The following is a 16765-nucleotide window of genomic DNA, read 5'->3' as shown; positions in this document are numbered from 1 at the left end:
ATCTGATCTGAATCAAATTGAAAGAAGTTGAAAGCGCTTCATAAAGAGAGTATTCATCAACGTCAAATATCATCCATGATTTTAATCCAACTTAATTATATATGTGTTTCAATTTTGATCTCTATTGCATTGTAAATGTTGTACTCTTTAATTGATTAGTTAATTTTTACGCTCAAAAGAATTTTCATCCTATATATACTCGCATTTTGTACTCAACACTTAGTTTTCATTATGAGGGACCAATAGGTAAAAATAAATTTGTTATTACTATTCATTTTATTGTTTTAGTTTCTTTTTTTGAAAGAACATTTTATTGTTTTAGTTAATTAGTATTATATGTAACATCTAGTCATCCACCTTATTTTCACTTAAACAAAAAAAAGTTTTAAGTTCAATCATGTCTATTTTCACATAATCATATCATCACAAGTAGACCCTATAAAAAAAGTGCAAATAAAATGAACATTAGGGCAAAAGAAAGTGCAATCAAATCGATCTAATCAATTCATCATCTGTTTACTAACTACTTTACACCATTGTTCGAATCTCTCAAATTGTGACAATCCATCATTTCAATCATTTATCAATCACCACTCCCACTCCAATCTCATTAACATGCTTAAAAGTTAGGCCCTCCATCCACTAAATGATTGGAAATTATTATTACATCAAAATGCCCTTATAATTTGTCACCCAATTTATAATTAACGACATCATAGTGACTATACTATCACTTCTTGACTACATGGTCGTCATCTCATTGGTTCCTTTTACACTATTCTTAATTATTTAATCATTCACAAAATTAATTTTACATACGTAGTATAAATAACAATTGACTAATTGAACTCCACTCACCCAAAAATAAAATTCAAAAAAGAAGCTTAATTCTTCTACTATACAATTTTCCAACAAATAATAAAAAGATAATCATAATATGATGCATGGACCAACCTAGCTAGCTAGTTTACTTAGCTACATACATACATACGTCCTGAAATTGCACCAATCTATATTTTTTCACCCCTTTTTTTCACTTTGTTCAATTTTTATAAGCTAGGAAGACATATTATTTTTTGAATTTGTACGCCTTTCCCGCTTATTTTCTTTATAATAACAAAAAAAAAAAAGAATATAATAAAAATATAAAAACCAATTTTAGCAGCTCCCAAAGTCCCTAACAGAAAAGGCAGCACCTTTCTCCGGAGCATTCCCGGCATGACGAAGCCCTAAAGTAAGGGACACGTCACCAGTCGAAGTCCCAAATCTAATCATAGTGGTGGGGCCCACGTTGTCCCCACCACCAAAATGACACGTATCATCTGCTGGTCCATGGATAAAATCCTGGGACCCACTCTGCTGAAGTCCTACAAGGGCTGCAGCCGAGTGGGACGGTAGTTGGTGATGGTGTTGGTGGTGTCTATTGATTGCAAGAAGTGAAGGGTCGCGGTCAGATGGCGGGGCTGCAGGTGTCATTGTTTCAGCGGATCTTTTGCCTTCTGCTGAGACAGTGGCAGTGGCAGCAGGAGAAGAAGACGGCATTGGGTTATGTGAAGTTGATGCTTGTTGTTGTTGTTGCTGCTGTGTTGCGAAGCTGTTGCTAGTGCTGCTGCTCGTTTGGTTTCCTTCTCGATCGCGTTCTCGTTCTCGCTCTTCTTCCATTTCTTTGGATTCTTGTTGGTACATCTCTTCAATCATGGGTTTCCATAACCGTACTCTTGCATTTATGAACCAATTTGATACCTGTTTTTCAAAATATATGGTCATTACACTTATAAATGAGTTCCATAATATTACTGTATAATGATAGATGCATTAATGTTTAATCATGTTATAATTTCTCCGTCCTAAAATAACAGATATTATTTGACTCGGACCATTCAAAGTTATTCTAACCATTCTAATAATTCTCACTTTCATAGTTTTATATTAGAAAATATATTACATGTATCAAGTTTCTGTAAGAAAATATAATCATAAATAAATTACTCCGGAGTACTAAATATTTTTTTACTTATCAATTTTTTTCATACTCGAGTATTGTACCTTGTACATCCAGTATGTTACACGTAGAATTCACACTATTCTATTTTCCAAATGCCTCTAATTTTTACCTTCTTTTATACCAAAAGAAATTCCTAATTAATAAACGCAACCAATCTATATACGAGTAACACAGTACATAGTATTATGGTTGGACAATTGACTCAAAAAATGGTCACAATATAGTATGAGACGACCATTGATTGGATGTACACACCAACTTAAGTTTGAAAGAAATAAATGGGACAGACAAATTAAATACAAGGTTCAATAAATACAAAGCAGACACTGAATAAGTGGCACTGGTAGTACTGATGATTTGAGAATTGACCTTACTGAATTGTAGTTTTGAGGGCATTCAATTTTATGAAAGTGAATGGTGAATAGTATTAGTGGGAACAATTATAGTAACCAGACCCTACTTTTTTAGGACCATCCTCTTCTATTGCCTATGCACGTTATATCCTATCCTTACCTCATCACAAACACATCCCAATCATATATTTCTAAAGGTAAAGTAAAAAATAAATCAAGATACGTACGTCATATGGATGACCGCTTGTAAATAAACAAAGTAATCCCTATAATATTGAGCGAGTAACCACTATATATAACACTGATGAAGTATTCCATAACCCTTGTAACACAGACCGAGTAACTCTGTAACACTAGTGAAGTAACCAAGTGATGGCACATTAAAAGTAAGTTTGTGAGTAAGTAATGAAAGGGAGATATGATAGTTTATTTTGTTTACTGTATTTCAAAACAGTCATAATCGTGTAGATTTCTGTCTCTTTTATTTGTTTATTTTTACATGCAATTCAACTGACAAGAGACACTACGACCTAAAACCTCCATGGTATCCTTCTTCAAATAGGGCTACAAGACTTGTGGGATACCTATACACTAGGGACTAGGGTGTACCATCCTATATCTTATAAGCATAATGAAGATTGAAGAGTAAAGACAATATATATTTGACTTTTTATTATTCATTGTTAGACAAAAATGACAATCCTTCCAATTCCACTTGTTCAATTGTCTTATTGTAATTATCTAGGAGTAAATTGTTTTTTAGAGCATACTTTTAGAAACAAAGACGACATTTTATAGCATGCATGTAAGACGTAACAAGCAATTTTAACCTCTCAAGTTTAGCTCAATTGAAGTAAATCTCTTGAAAATCTTAATAAGAGACAACCAAACATTTTAAAAATTATAAAGCACCTAAAACTCGTAACAGGGACCATTTAAAAAGCATAAAATCATCTAAATAATGGAATCTAAATCAACAAACAAACCTAGTAATAATTTTTTTTTTTCTTTATTTATGTGAAGGCTCCTATATATTTAGATCGAAAAGGCTCCATTCCAATATGAATACTTTAAAAAAAATACTCCGTAAAACTTTTTAATTCAATTCTTTGAATATACTTTAATATATCTTATTAAGAAAAACTATATTCAGCCTCAATAATATTATGCAGTTGGTATGTTGGTAATCTTAAAAGATCATCGAGAGACAAGAGATACCCTTTCTATTTTATTATTTAAGCACGACTTTTATATTATAGGGATAACTTTATTTATTTGCCTAATGATTAATAATCAAGAATCCTATTCTATTGATTACACTTAAAAATGCTCAAATTAGGGGGGTAGGAGTTGGTTATGTTTAGAATAAAGAAGACCTAACAAAACAAACATGTCCTTCCTAATCCTTTCCCAACCGAATAGTTGTACAATAATAAGAAAGAATCAGCATTATTTAATGGCAACTGAAGAGGCTGAGTAATAACCAATGGGCAATGACGTAGCATGCATTTTAGTGCTTGTCACGCACTTACATGCAATGCAATGCAATGCAACGTTCCAAGAATATGCTCTTTTTTTTCTATTAGTTGCATTGTTCTTTTTAGATTTTCTTTCGATTTTATATCTTAGCTAGCTAATTAATGGGAAAAGACTTTATGCATATTGTGGAAGAAGGATTGTTTAAAAGATGAAATTAGATTTCACAATCTTGTTCTTAATATTGTATTGGGATGCTATGAGATATAGGCTGCCGATATTGATGACATATGTCCCGTCTATATTTATCAACTATTCTGCACTGCCCTACATTAAAATTTCATCTTACTTTATAATTTTTCCTCTATAAGTATGTTGAAAAAAAATGCAATTCTTTGAGAAAAAAAAAATGGTGTAGATTTTATAGATCTTAGAAGGCAATTAGGAATCTTAACTTGCCAACTAAATTATTATTAGATCTATTTTTAGTGTTATGAAGGTTAAGATGATGTTGCATAGGATGGAGATAGACTTGAGGGTCTTCCTAGAACTCTAGAAGGGTGACATATCTTAGCTATAGTGTGCACTCAAATCATCTTTATTTTCTCGTACTGTTTTCAAATTGTGTATTGGTTGGTGAGCTTTATACTTATTGTATTAGTTAGTAAAATTTTCAATTATCAGAAAATATTTATATAAATATGTAAGCAATTCATAATGACCAATGAGCAAAGAATTTGTACTGTTAATCAAATTAGCTAGTACAATCAGGTTCCAGTTTACGATTGTTTATAAATTATCTACTTCTAAATGTAGTAATTTATAAACTTTTCATATACCTTAATATGTTTCACATATTGTGGTTTGTTTTTATACAAATTTTATTTATCTCTCTTTTTGCTGATTTATTTTTTTACGCATCTTTTGCAATCTCTCTATTGTAGTTATAATTTTATTAATAATTTATGCTTGGAATTATTTAAACTAAATGAGATACTAAGGGTATGTTCATTAATATTGTTTGTTTTCAATTTTTTTATTTTTTAAAAATAATGAAATGGTAACCATATATATACGCACGCAGTATAAAACTATAGTTTTCTTCTTACTTATTAGTTTTCTAAATCAACATTATTATTATTATGATATTAATAATAATAATAATAATAATAATAATAATAATAATAATAATAATAATAATATTATTATTATTATTATTATTATTATTATTATTATTATTATTATTATTTTTATTATTATTATTATTATTATTATTATTATTATTATTATTTTATACATCTCATATCATATGACAAGTAAAATCAAAAATCCAAAAATTGAAAACTAGCATTGGTATTAAACAAGCCCTAAATGTTACGCAATCATAATATACTGGCAAAGCTACTAGCTATTATGTATATAGTATAAGGCCCTGTTCTCTTCACCTTACAAAAATAATATTAAGTAAAAATAATTTCAGTTCAGTAAAAATAAGTTCAGTTCAGTCAAATTAATTTCAGTTCAGTAAAAATAATTTTAGTTCAGTAAAAATAAGTTCATTTCAGCAAAATTCAGTTTTATTAAAGAATAATTATAATAGAAAATCAGTAAAAATAATTTCAGTTCAGTAAAATTAATTTAAGTTCGGTAAATAGAATTTAAGTTCAGCAAAAATAATTTCAGTTCAATAAAAATAATTTCAGTTCAGCAAAATTACGGTGAAGAGAACGGGGCCTAAGTCCTTAAACTCTGACTGTATTAAGGATTGAATTGAACATTTTCCTAATTAAAATATACCAAGACTAATTGATAAATACATAGCATTTTTCTAATTGTTTCCCTCACCAAAAATAATATAGAGAGTCATAAAATTAGTTTCCTCTAGTAATGTACCACAAATTTACCATACATCCAAACCTTGAACCTTGATAAGATGAACTTTCTTTTTAAGCAAAAATTTGAACTAGCTACTTACCAAAAAAATGTCACCACCTATCTACCCTCTTATTAATGTTTGATACCATCAATAGTAATGTACTCAATGAGCAGTCAAGTATACGATTTTGAAATTTCGTACATGTATCGCGTGCATATTGATCTATTACTCTTTGGAATGACACAATAATCCGAAAAATATGATCGTACTAATTTTAACTAATAAGTCCTATTTATCTATCGCATAAATACCATTATATACTGTTGCTTTAATCATCACATTGGTTGGTCAACTGATATAATAATCATATAAATTCAATAATCTATAACTTTATACTAAAGGTGAAACCAGCAGGAATGACACATGTCATCTCCTGGTTAAAAATTTTCCCTCAAAAAGTTTTTTTTTTATTATTTTTTTGGCCAAAGCTTCTTGGAGAAGTTTTTAATACAAACTATACAATAATATTTCATTTCCTATTTGATAAGTATATTCTATTTGTACACATTCAAACAAAGATATTATTTTTTTATACTATAATATGCAATAATAGTTTGCTATCTATAACTTTGTAATGTAATTCATAGTTATTTTTATTAGTCGTGCACATATTATTCTCTCTGTTTTCTTTAGTGTGATAATTTTTTTTTTTTTTTTTTTTTTTTTTTGTAAATACAGAACTTTCATCCTATTTTACAATTAGGTATAATTTTTTATAATTAAATAATAGTGTTAAACTAATGATAAGTATTAAGTATTAAAAATTACCGTGCATGGCACGGGACTAACCTAGTAGCATTATAAAAAGGAATCATAATATATGGAGTAATAATATATGATGCACATTGCATAGAGAAAGACAAAGAGAGGGAAAGCTCTCTGCAAACTTTCTTCCACACCATCTTTTAATTATTTTTTTCCGTACTTACATCTGCTTTTATTATCATATGATTCATCTTACCTATATTTTTTGTGTGTACCCTAATTAACTGAAAGTACATTCAGTAAAATTAAAGCCAAAAGTATAATATATAAAACCCACTTAAAATTATACTACTATAGTAACTTTTTAGGTCATTCTCAATGACAGTAGTGTCATCAGTTAAAAAAACAAGGATAAAAACTGTAGTACAAAAACTATAGGTTATATCCATGCAATCTTATTCTTTATTATTATTGCCATTTTTTTACTGTCCTATAGAAGTTACCAAGGCATTCTCTCATTAAAGATAGATGAATATGACTTTTTTTTTTTCTTTTTTTTCCTAGTTGTATTTAATTACTCTCTTGCATTTTTGTGTCTTTTATTTGCATACATGTCTGTGAAGTTGTGCATATGCATAATAGCTAGAGACAGAGAGAGAAATAACGAAACAAAAGAGAAAAGGCGGTACTCGTACCTGATTTCTTGATAAACCAGTCTGCCGTGCTAACAAATGCTTATCAGCGTCGCTTGGATACCTGAGATAGTGACCAGAAAAAGACATCAATATGAATATCATATGGTGTGTCCAAGCTCGATCAATGAGAATACGACATTAGTCTATTACAGTCACCCAGTGTATAATCTACCCATGTACAATTATCATACAGTATGAGATAAATGTGTACCGTGTTTTGATGAGTCACCATGTCTTTTTACAAAAACCTACACTTGCTATATTTGTATACCATATATATGCTTATTTTGGTGTAACAATGGTCATGTTTTTCATGTATATAATAACAAATGTATTAAATTAATTAATTGATACACAAGAAAATTACAAAATAATGTAAAATGCAAAAATATAGAAATTCTCTCTCATCTTAAAGGGGGCGTGAGAATCTAAGAGAGAGAGAAAGGTCATAAGGACAACTGTATGATATAGCCACTTGAATCTTTGTCATATCTTGAATTAAAATTAAATGTGGTCTGAGAAGAAAAGCATGATTGTTTTATGTATGTAGTATAACGGTTGATCAATATTATTGGCTTTTCGCTTGTCATTATTTCTTGGAACCTTGTTGTCATTGATACAGCAGAAAAGCATCACCATTTATCAATCATTTAATTTTAATTGTTTTAGAGATTCATTAATTACTCAATACTGATCTGAATCAAGGGTCTATTACATACAGCGAGCAATTAATTACTCTCTTATTAATTAACTTCAATGGTTTTGATTAGTACTAGTCCTAAGCTAGTTCTTAACAATTTACATGTGCGTCATTTAATTTCAATATATATAATCCATCTTGCAAAATGATTTACTTGAGCAATTCATAATAATAATTGCTATTGACAATGCAATAACAAATGACTAAAATATCTCTATTTCGAATAAGAAGCTTAGAATATGAAGTCGGTTTTGTTATGTTGTATGGAATAGTAATTTAGACATATATTTGTTAGTAAATAAGTGTTGTATTATTTTACGTTTTAGACAATATAAAGTAAGAAAGTGTAAAGTACATCGATATATAGTATGAGTAACATACAATAAAGTTAGGAAAACTAAATGAATAATCTGTAAGAATGATTTGAGATGAATATGTTGTTTGACATAACTTGGATGTGTTTAAAACTAAACATATGTCATTAGTCTTAAATTAGAACATAAAATCACAGTGGGACTTGCATTTAAGATTCAAAAAGTGTGCCTTATATACTAGGTTGGTTAAATATCTAATTCATTTTTAATGATATATAAGTCATAAACCTAAATGCATTATATTTTGCAATCAATTAAACAACAAAAAAAACTTTTATATTATTAAGATAGAAAGATTTAAACATCTTAAGATCAACAAGAATAATCAATATATATAACAATCATTTTTCTCAATTTGTATATTTGAGTCATAAAAGCGGCCACACAAAATAAATTAATAGAACACAGACAAGTTTCAAATTAACATCATTATATTCCTTGATACTACGCCATACAACCCTTATAAAATGAACTAAATGATGAGCATTTTAACACTCGATAATGACAATTTATACTTCATTAACCTATACTAATCTCCTATTTGACTTAGACCATATAAAATGTATTTCTAAACTATGTTGACCTTTACATAAACATCTTACATTACATTAATTAATCATTTACTAATTCAACTGAACTAAGTCCTATTCATTATATATATATATATATATATATATATATATATATATATATATATATAAAATAACAAAGTTAAAAATCCCAAAAAATATTCTATTTCTAGATAGAGATGATAGATTGACATGAGAAACTGTGCTAAAAAGAACATACAGAAAAAGAATAAAAAGAGACATGACCATGATGATGATCAATAACCTTTAACTCAGCTTTTTTTCTGTTTGTCCAAACCATTTTTTTTATACAACAACAACAAAAACGACTTACACAAAGTAATTTACCTTGGATCCATCATTCATCATATTATATCATATTATTCATAATATCATGCACATAATATTATCAACGAATGAATCAAACAAAAAGAATAATAACAAAACAGTAAAAGAAAAAGAGAACATACGGATGAAGGAAGTGTTCAAATAGCCATGCCCTTAGTACATTCACTGATCTCTCCGGTAAGCCACGTTGCGGGCGCCACGCTTCTTGATCCATCATCCCCATTTGATGGAACGCCCTTTGTTGTCTTAGACTTTGTTCTAGTACCTTCAACCTTGGTGTTTCACCCTTTGTTATTCCCGAACTTGTGGTTGGATCTTTTTCTCCTAGCATTTCACAACTATGCTTAAGTTGTACTTGTATTGCGTCCTTTAGACATCTAAAATGCCTAGACATCGCCTTTTGGGCTAACGCCGTGTATGGAATGGCTGCGCCGTACCCCATTATTAGGTCGAACGAGTTTACTACCATCTGCATTTGCTCACAGTAATGGTTGTACCTTCTATCCACCTAAAAGATCAAAATCAAAGAAAATAAAATTAATTAATTAATTAATTAAATCATACAAGTATAGTATAAATTTAGAAAGTTGATTTTGGAGGTTGATAAGTCACAAGTTTCATGGGTGTACGTTAGTTGTTGAAGAGGTTACTAAGTTGTTTTCACTACTCAACTACCTAAGAGAGTAACTTAGTTAAAGAGAAAAGATGCCTTCATTATTTTTTAATTTATTTAGTGCAAATTAAAAACACAATCATATTTATTTTAATTGATTTTGTTTTTCTTGGTGGGTATAGAATAAGACATATGTAGGTATGTATATACTTGTATATAAGATTTCAGGAAAAAGGCATCTCAATTACCTTACTATTTATATGTAAAAATATTTATGACAATGATATGAAAATGAAAACAAGAATTTGTTATACATACTCAAAACGCGTTTTAATTCGAATAACAGACAAATTCCTACAAAAATAGCAAAATTTAACCGTAAAATCAACAATCATTACATTATAGTCTTTAACCACTGTCACTATTTATAAACCAAGATTAGGAGTGTAGGGAATGAATTGAAGATTTGGTATTAGTATCATTCTTTATATTTCGGGTATTAATTTATAAACCCTAATTAAATAAAGAAATAGGGAAGAAGGTTTGTTACTCTTAAAGGGAAACCAAAAGTACACTAACATAAAGTTTAAAATATAATGAATAAATAATTAGGGAAACTAACCCAAAGTATTTGGGATAGAGACAAAATGATTATTGTTAATGGAGAAGGAGGCCGAAGGATGAAAGAAAGAATATACTTTCGGGTGTTTCTTTGCCTGTCTTCTCACCATTAGTCTTAGCCAATAGAAATTCAATCTATTTTTTTAGACTATACATAAACAAAGTGCCTAGAGTAGACCCTCTACTATATTTGAAAAAAAAAAAATAGAAATTTTCCTTAGCTTAATTAAGTCAACTCATTCTTATCATATTCTTAATTATAATAGTAACAATAATTATAGTATTATATAGTAAAACTTATACATTATAATATTTTGATTGGTAGCTTATATATATTATGAAGATTTAATTTTGATTAACATAAGATTCAATGAGAATAATCCTTATATGCCCAACATTAATACTATATTTTGCCGGCCAGTAGAAAGAAGGTTGATTTTCTTTTGTGAGTAAGCATGCCGGATCTTTTAAATAAAAATCTGATTTGGGTGGTTTAATAAAAAAAAATTAATTGGGTTTGGTTAAGAAAAGTAAGGGACTAATTAATTAAATAAATTAAGATTTGGTCTTGACTCTTGGTGTAAGAAGAAGAAAGAGGTGCCATGATTAACAAAATGACTAGTAAAGAAAGAAAAACATGCCTCATCAAGCATTGCTAGTAGTTTGACCTTCCTTCTTTGATGTTCTATCCTATCAGATGGTGACAATTGAGGCGGATCTTTCGTCGATGACGAAGATCCACCTCCGTCACCAGCACCACCGCCGCCGCCACCGCCACTTGAGGTCGGGTTTTGATTTGACGAATTCTGTCTCCCTAGTTTAGGCTTTTTTATTTGACCCCTTCCAACGCTACAAAATTCTTCTAGTAAATCTTGAGCAGGCTTAGCATATTTTGAATTCCTCAACACATTGACTACTCCCAATGATGACGTGGCCGCCGACCCGTACCCAAGGTGGATTTGGTTGTGATGAGCATTACTTGGACCTCCGAAAGCGCCCACGGATTGTAAGTGGTGTGGACTAGGGGCTAGGTTCTTAAAGAAATGACCGCCGGGCGACGAGGTGGTTGTTGACGATGATGGACCAACTCCAGTAGCATTAGCTTGGTGTTGGTTAAAAAACATAATATGACTTTCATTACTTGGACCTCCAATGTTTCTGAATTCTTCCTCAGCTTGTTTAGCTGCTTCTAGATGCTGTAACGATGACGATAACGATAATGATAGCCCTTGCCCTTCCACTATTCCTGTTAATTCAGCTGGATTATTGATATGTTGAGTGCTCCAAAAATTAGGATGATTGGTTGTACTTGTACTATTATTATTAGCTGATGGATGGACTACTCCGGCTGCGGCTAGGGAGTGAAACCCTCCTCCCCCAATACCCGGCTGAATGTTGGACTGCGCTTGTGGCTGTGCTTGCGGTGGTGCTGGTGGTGGCGATGGTGATCTCGGTGGTGGATTAGTCATAAAAAGTTGCATGGCTGCGGCCGAGTCATGTGCACTTATACCACCCATCTGATGATGCTGCTGTTGCTGCTGCTGGTGCTGGTGCTCAACAATATGTTGTTGATCGTCCCTAGTTACTTGCCTTGTATTCCCATACCAATCGGCGGGGCCCATCCCGCCAACAGCCCGGCGATAGTCCAACAGCTCGGGGCCTGGACTAGGCCCCGAGCCGTGCCCAAAATTGAACATCTCAGACAACATCCCTGCAGTTTCATACACAGGATGTAATCCTCCTCCTGCAGGGTCTTCAGCAGCCACAGTCGCCTGCTCGGTCTGCTGGTTTATTCCAGCAGATCTGTCGAACCCATTCGGAAAGCTGAAGATATTATTTGCAGCTTGCTGGTGGTGATGATGATGTTGATGAGGATGATGATAATCGTGGGACATAGAATTATCAGTATTATTATTGTTGGGCTGTTGTTTATCAATCGCGACAATAAGTTGTTGCAATTGATGATAAGGTGTACTGATGATGGTGGTGGTAGTGCTAGTGGTCGTCGTCTTCTTTGATGACGAACAAACTGATGGTAATGGTTGCGCTACGCCCATCTTTTTTCTATCTTTTTCTTCATCATCATCTGTAACATAAGTAACAACCTTAACCAAAAAAAAAAAAAAAAAAAAAAAAACATATATATATATATTAAAAAGAAAAATTATAAACCCTTAAAAAAACACTGATTCCCCTTTCATGAAGATGATAGATAGCTAGATAATAAAAACGACCCAAAAATAAAAATATAAAAAAAAACAAGAAGATAATAAGAAAAAAAAAAAAAAAAAAGCATAAGTTGAAATGGAAAAATGGGAATACCTTAGAATGAAAGAGAAATGCTTAGTACTGCAAAAATGAAAATTCTCTGAGATGAATTGTGATTGTGTTCTGTAGGTTGTCTGTTGTCGTCTGGTAATAAGGTCTATATCAATCTTTATCAAAATGAAGCTAGGCTGTATTATCTTTAGTTATTTATGAATATTCGGGTTGAGTTCGGGTTCGGGTTAAGGCTTTTTTCCTTATGTGGTTCTCTTTGTAGTTAAGTGTGCTCCCTCTGCGATCGCCTTCTGGAAAGAGATATCATCAACTAACATTAAATTATGTGGACTACTTGAGAGGGAAAGCAAAAAAATGGAGGAAATTTTGGCAAAAATTATAAAGAGGGAGACTTCCTTTTTTTTTTCTTTTTTTTTTTCTTTGTTGGTTTTGGTTCTTCAAAGGATGAGAGAGAGGAAGTAGGAGGAGAGAGAGAGAGGAGGGAAGTCGCTATTGATCCTCTTCTTCACCCACTCTCTCACTCCATCCTTTATTTTAAAGTTTTCTTTATTTTATTTTAATTTGATTTATTTTTACTATTTCATTTATTAATTCCCCAATTGCTCAAAGGTATATGGAGAGGGTTTTACATGGAAGGAAACCAAATATATAAGTGGTAGATAATGACATAGGTTAACTTATTGAAAATAAAATATTGTGATTTTTTAACCTTATTCACAAGTTAAATTTTATTGACTTTTTTCAAATTTTTTTTTAGATGGTTCATTATTGTATGCATGTTATTCTCATCATATTGTATAATTAATTGGTAATTTTCTAAATCGTATCCTGACATCTGGATTTCTCCTAAAATCATTATTTCGGTTGGTTTTGAAATGTATCTCGATCGATTGTTATGGAATGAAAGGTGTATATATAATTTTGCTAGAAATTGCACATGATGATTTTCATATATACTTTCTGCCTCGATCATCTACGAGACTATAGATGATTTTAGTCTTTGAGAGACATATAATCCATTTCGACGAACAAGATGGGTTTCAATTCCATACAAAATACTTTTTCAAATAGGTTGCTCTACTAAATTGGTGTTGAGATTAAAAGCCACAAGCTAGGGTTGTTACTTGTCAAGTAAAATATCTTCTTCAAAAATTGTTGAAAAACTATCATTTATCTATTAACTTTTAAAATGTACAATGAATAAAATTTGGTGTAAATTTCATAGTTTAGATTCACTTTAACTTATTTAGGTGTTCTAGTATAAATGAAACTCAGGTTTAAAAACTTGTCTTCGTCTAATTTGAATCTTTCTAATCTAAATTTATAGCCTGGTATAATCAATTGTTATCTTTTAAATATTGCATGTTCTAGTTTATTTATAATTTACTCTAGTCTAATTTGAACTATATATATTACTTCGTAATATATTTGTTTGATTTTAAAAATAATTACTCCGTAATAAAGTAACAAACCCTCGTTTTTCTTCTCAAGTACTACGTACGTAAAAAAAGTTGACATCCTTGTATTATAATATGGTTAATTAAGATACATCATTCGTAAATTACGGTTAAGAGGCTTCAAATTCAAATAGTAAAACCAGCAAACAATCAATTAGAGACAAGCTAAGAGTGTATAACTGTATGTCTGTATATAGCTTATGTGAGTGTACTTGTATCACTTGTGTGCACAATTGGGCTAGTAAATTTTGAACTCAAGAAAGCTTACATCCCCTTAAATCAACGTATTAAGTATGAACTCACATTAGTCACATATAATTAGCTGTCCAAATTCAAGAGTCATTGCTAACCCCACCTCGAATATAAATTAGGCCCCATTATTTGATTTTTATTATAACGTGATAAGTTGAATTTACTACATATTGGTGACATTTGATATATATAGTTGTTGTAAATTTTACTTATAGAATAATAGTACTAATCAAAGGTTTGGAAATCAAACGCAAATTATAATATATGGAATATTAATAAAGATAAGGTCAGTACAAGGTCATCTCAATGATTTATGCACGCCCGTCATCCTTTTGGTGCTGTGAATTGTCCTTATTACCCCTCCCATGTATATAACGAATTACCATAATTGTTGGTGGTTGGTATATAATAATTGATAATACTTGATACAAACTTGATAATCAGTAGTTTTGGTTTAGTCGACATGCTTACGTTTATACTCCCTTCGTTTCATACGTTTATACTCCCTTCGTTTCATAATACTCTTTGATTGTCTTTTTATTAATTTTGTATTTCTACTACTACAAATATTATTTACATAATCATATATATGTTTGTCAATATCTTAATACTTCTCAAAATCTCTTCTCGTTACTTAAAGGTTATTTCCCTATATCCTTACTTTCTCAAAAAATTTGATCAAAAAATATCCATTGATTCCAATCCCACATTCTTTTTTCTAATAAACAATATACGTAACAATTAATAAGTTAGCATGTTCAAACAATCATTTAATTAATATGACTGTATATAATTTTTTTAAGGACGAAAGGAGTAATACAATTATGTTGGTGTGATTTGGGTGTATTGAGACCAAATGAGAGAAGGAGTGATGGAGAAAGCACAATTTTATAAAAGGTTGAAGAAGGGGAGAACATCAATAAGGAAAGCTAACAAAAGTTAACCAACATTGATGGCACGTGCTATTTGGTTGGGGGTCTATGATAATGTTAGGTTTGTATGGAGGGAGGTTGACGTTTGAAAGCCACATGTAACTGTTGGCCTTTAGGGTTTAACAATTACAAGAAATTCACTACTTCTTATCATTACCTATCCTAATACATGTTATCACTGAGGGCAAGCTAGCAACGTACGGATCTTGGAGTGTGCTAGGCATTTTCATTTCACTCGTGTATCCTTTCGTTAAAATATGTCTTGAATCTCTTCGATTTATATTTATTTTTGGACTCAATTTGCATAAACTTTATGTCAGATTTTTATACATAATGATATTGATTTTTAAACACATGCATTTCACATAGTATTAAATTAAATAATATTACGAGTTTTTTTAAAGTGTAACGTGCTAAATAAAACAAAGCTTGAGCTCTTACAAGGATATTTGAGTCATTTATCCGTACTTTTGCTAGGTTACTCGACTCAAACAGCTAAGGATCTCACACACGTACTACAATGGAATTTAATTTTCCTATATTGCTCCTCTTAACATTTTTGTGACTTTATGTTTATGAAGGAGTGACTCCATCCTAATTTAGGAACCTTTCAATAATTCCTCTATCTACCATTGTTCAAATAGAAATATTGTGCCTCAAGACTCACATTGTAGGCGTATATAAATTAAGGGTTCATATTTGTAACAAATATATAAATATTCACATGTCACATAAGGAAGAGTGGTCCTTTGAAACCTAAAGTCAAATGATTCTTCAAATAAAGGCACATCAAATTCATCTGTATAACTGTATTGCTACAATAAGAAGAATCATTGTTACTACTAGAAATTACAAAGTGTTATGTTACACTGCACCAATTTTAAAAGGGTGAAAAAAGGGAAAATTCTGTACATGATTTATTGGAGAAATAATAGGATTGAAACTTTTCTTGAAAAGGGAAGTCCATAGTTATTACTTTCGGTTATCTTCAACTATACAAATTATACAATTCCATGATCTATTAATGTTTTGCTTGTAGAGTATGCTCAAGTGTAAATTTAATTAATAGTTAATCATATTTATATAATTATCAGGGAATCTTTGATGATATTCATTTGCAAAACAACACTTTTTAATTCCCAATTAGGAACCAAAACACGTCACTTTACGAACTGATTAGATTAAGAACCTTGATTTAGTTTATACTAATCTTTATCCCCTATAGGAAAACCACATTATGAAGCTAGAATAACAATTTCTAAAAGGGTATTGCCCACCAATAATGATATCTTAATTGTATTGTTTAGCGTAAGTGGAATAATTAATCAATTAATTAATTAATTAACTAAATGCCTAATAAAAAATTATAAAAATACCTTTTACCTAATGACGTTAAACCACAACCGAACATCTTCCAACAAATGAAAAGAGCCAAATTAAAGGTTATTT

General features: G+C 30.6%; 1 protein-coding gene across 2 annotated transcripts; it reads right to left on the bottom strand.

Annotated features, from left to right (window-relative positions):
• Positions 1–865: 865 nt before the first annotated feature.
• LOC145559560 (BEL1-like homeodomain protein 2) lies at positions 866–13254 on the bottom strand. Of its 2 annotated transcripts, none has more exons than XM_081620974.1 (5): positions 12718–13254; positions 11037–12500; positions 9284–9669; positions 7171–7231; positions 866–1743 (listed from the first exon to the last, which is right to left on the bottom strand). In XM_081620974.1, the coding sequence occupies exons 2-5, from the start codon at positions 12450–12452 to the stop codon at positions 1159–1161; spliced, it is 2448 nt and encodes an 815-aa protein (XP_081477100.1). In that variant the 5' UTR covers positions 12453–12500; positions 12718–13254; the 3' UTR covers positions 866–1158. The 2 variants fall into 2 exon arrangements, with proteins under 2 accessions (XP_081477100.1, XP_081477106.1); XM_081620980.1 differs by having other exon boundaries at positions 11037–12481.
• Between the last annotated feature and the right edge of the window lie 3511 nt (positions 13255–16765).

The sequence above is a fragment of the Chenopodium album genome, chromosome 1, assembly GCF_948465745.1.
Source record: "Chenopodium album chromosome 1, dcCheAlbu1.1, whole genome shotgun sequence".
NCBI classification, from domain to species: domain Eukaryota; kingdom Viridiplantae; phylum Streptophyta; class Magnoliopsida; order Caryophyllales; family Amaranthaceae; genus Chenopodium; species Chenopodium album.
Note: the sequence above shows the minus strand (reverse complement) of the source record. Positions and strands in the feature narration are given on the sequence as shown.

Bases quoted from the DNA above. Each gene is read 5' to 3' on its own strand.
- LOC145559560 (XM_081620974.1), bottom strand. From the start codon at position 12,452: ATGGGCGTAGCGCAACCATTACCATCAGTTTGTTCGTCATCAAAGAAG. The intron at 7,232-9,283 runs GTATGTTCTCTT...TCACTATCTCAG, and splicing joins TTTGAACACTTCCTTCATCC to GTATCCAAGCGACGCTGATA. The intron at 1,744-7,170 runs GTACGAGTACCG...TTTGAAAAACAG, and splicing joins CTGGTTTATCAAGAAATCAG to GTATCAAATTGGTTCATAAA.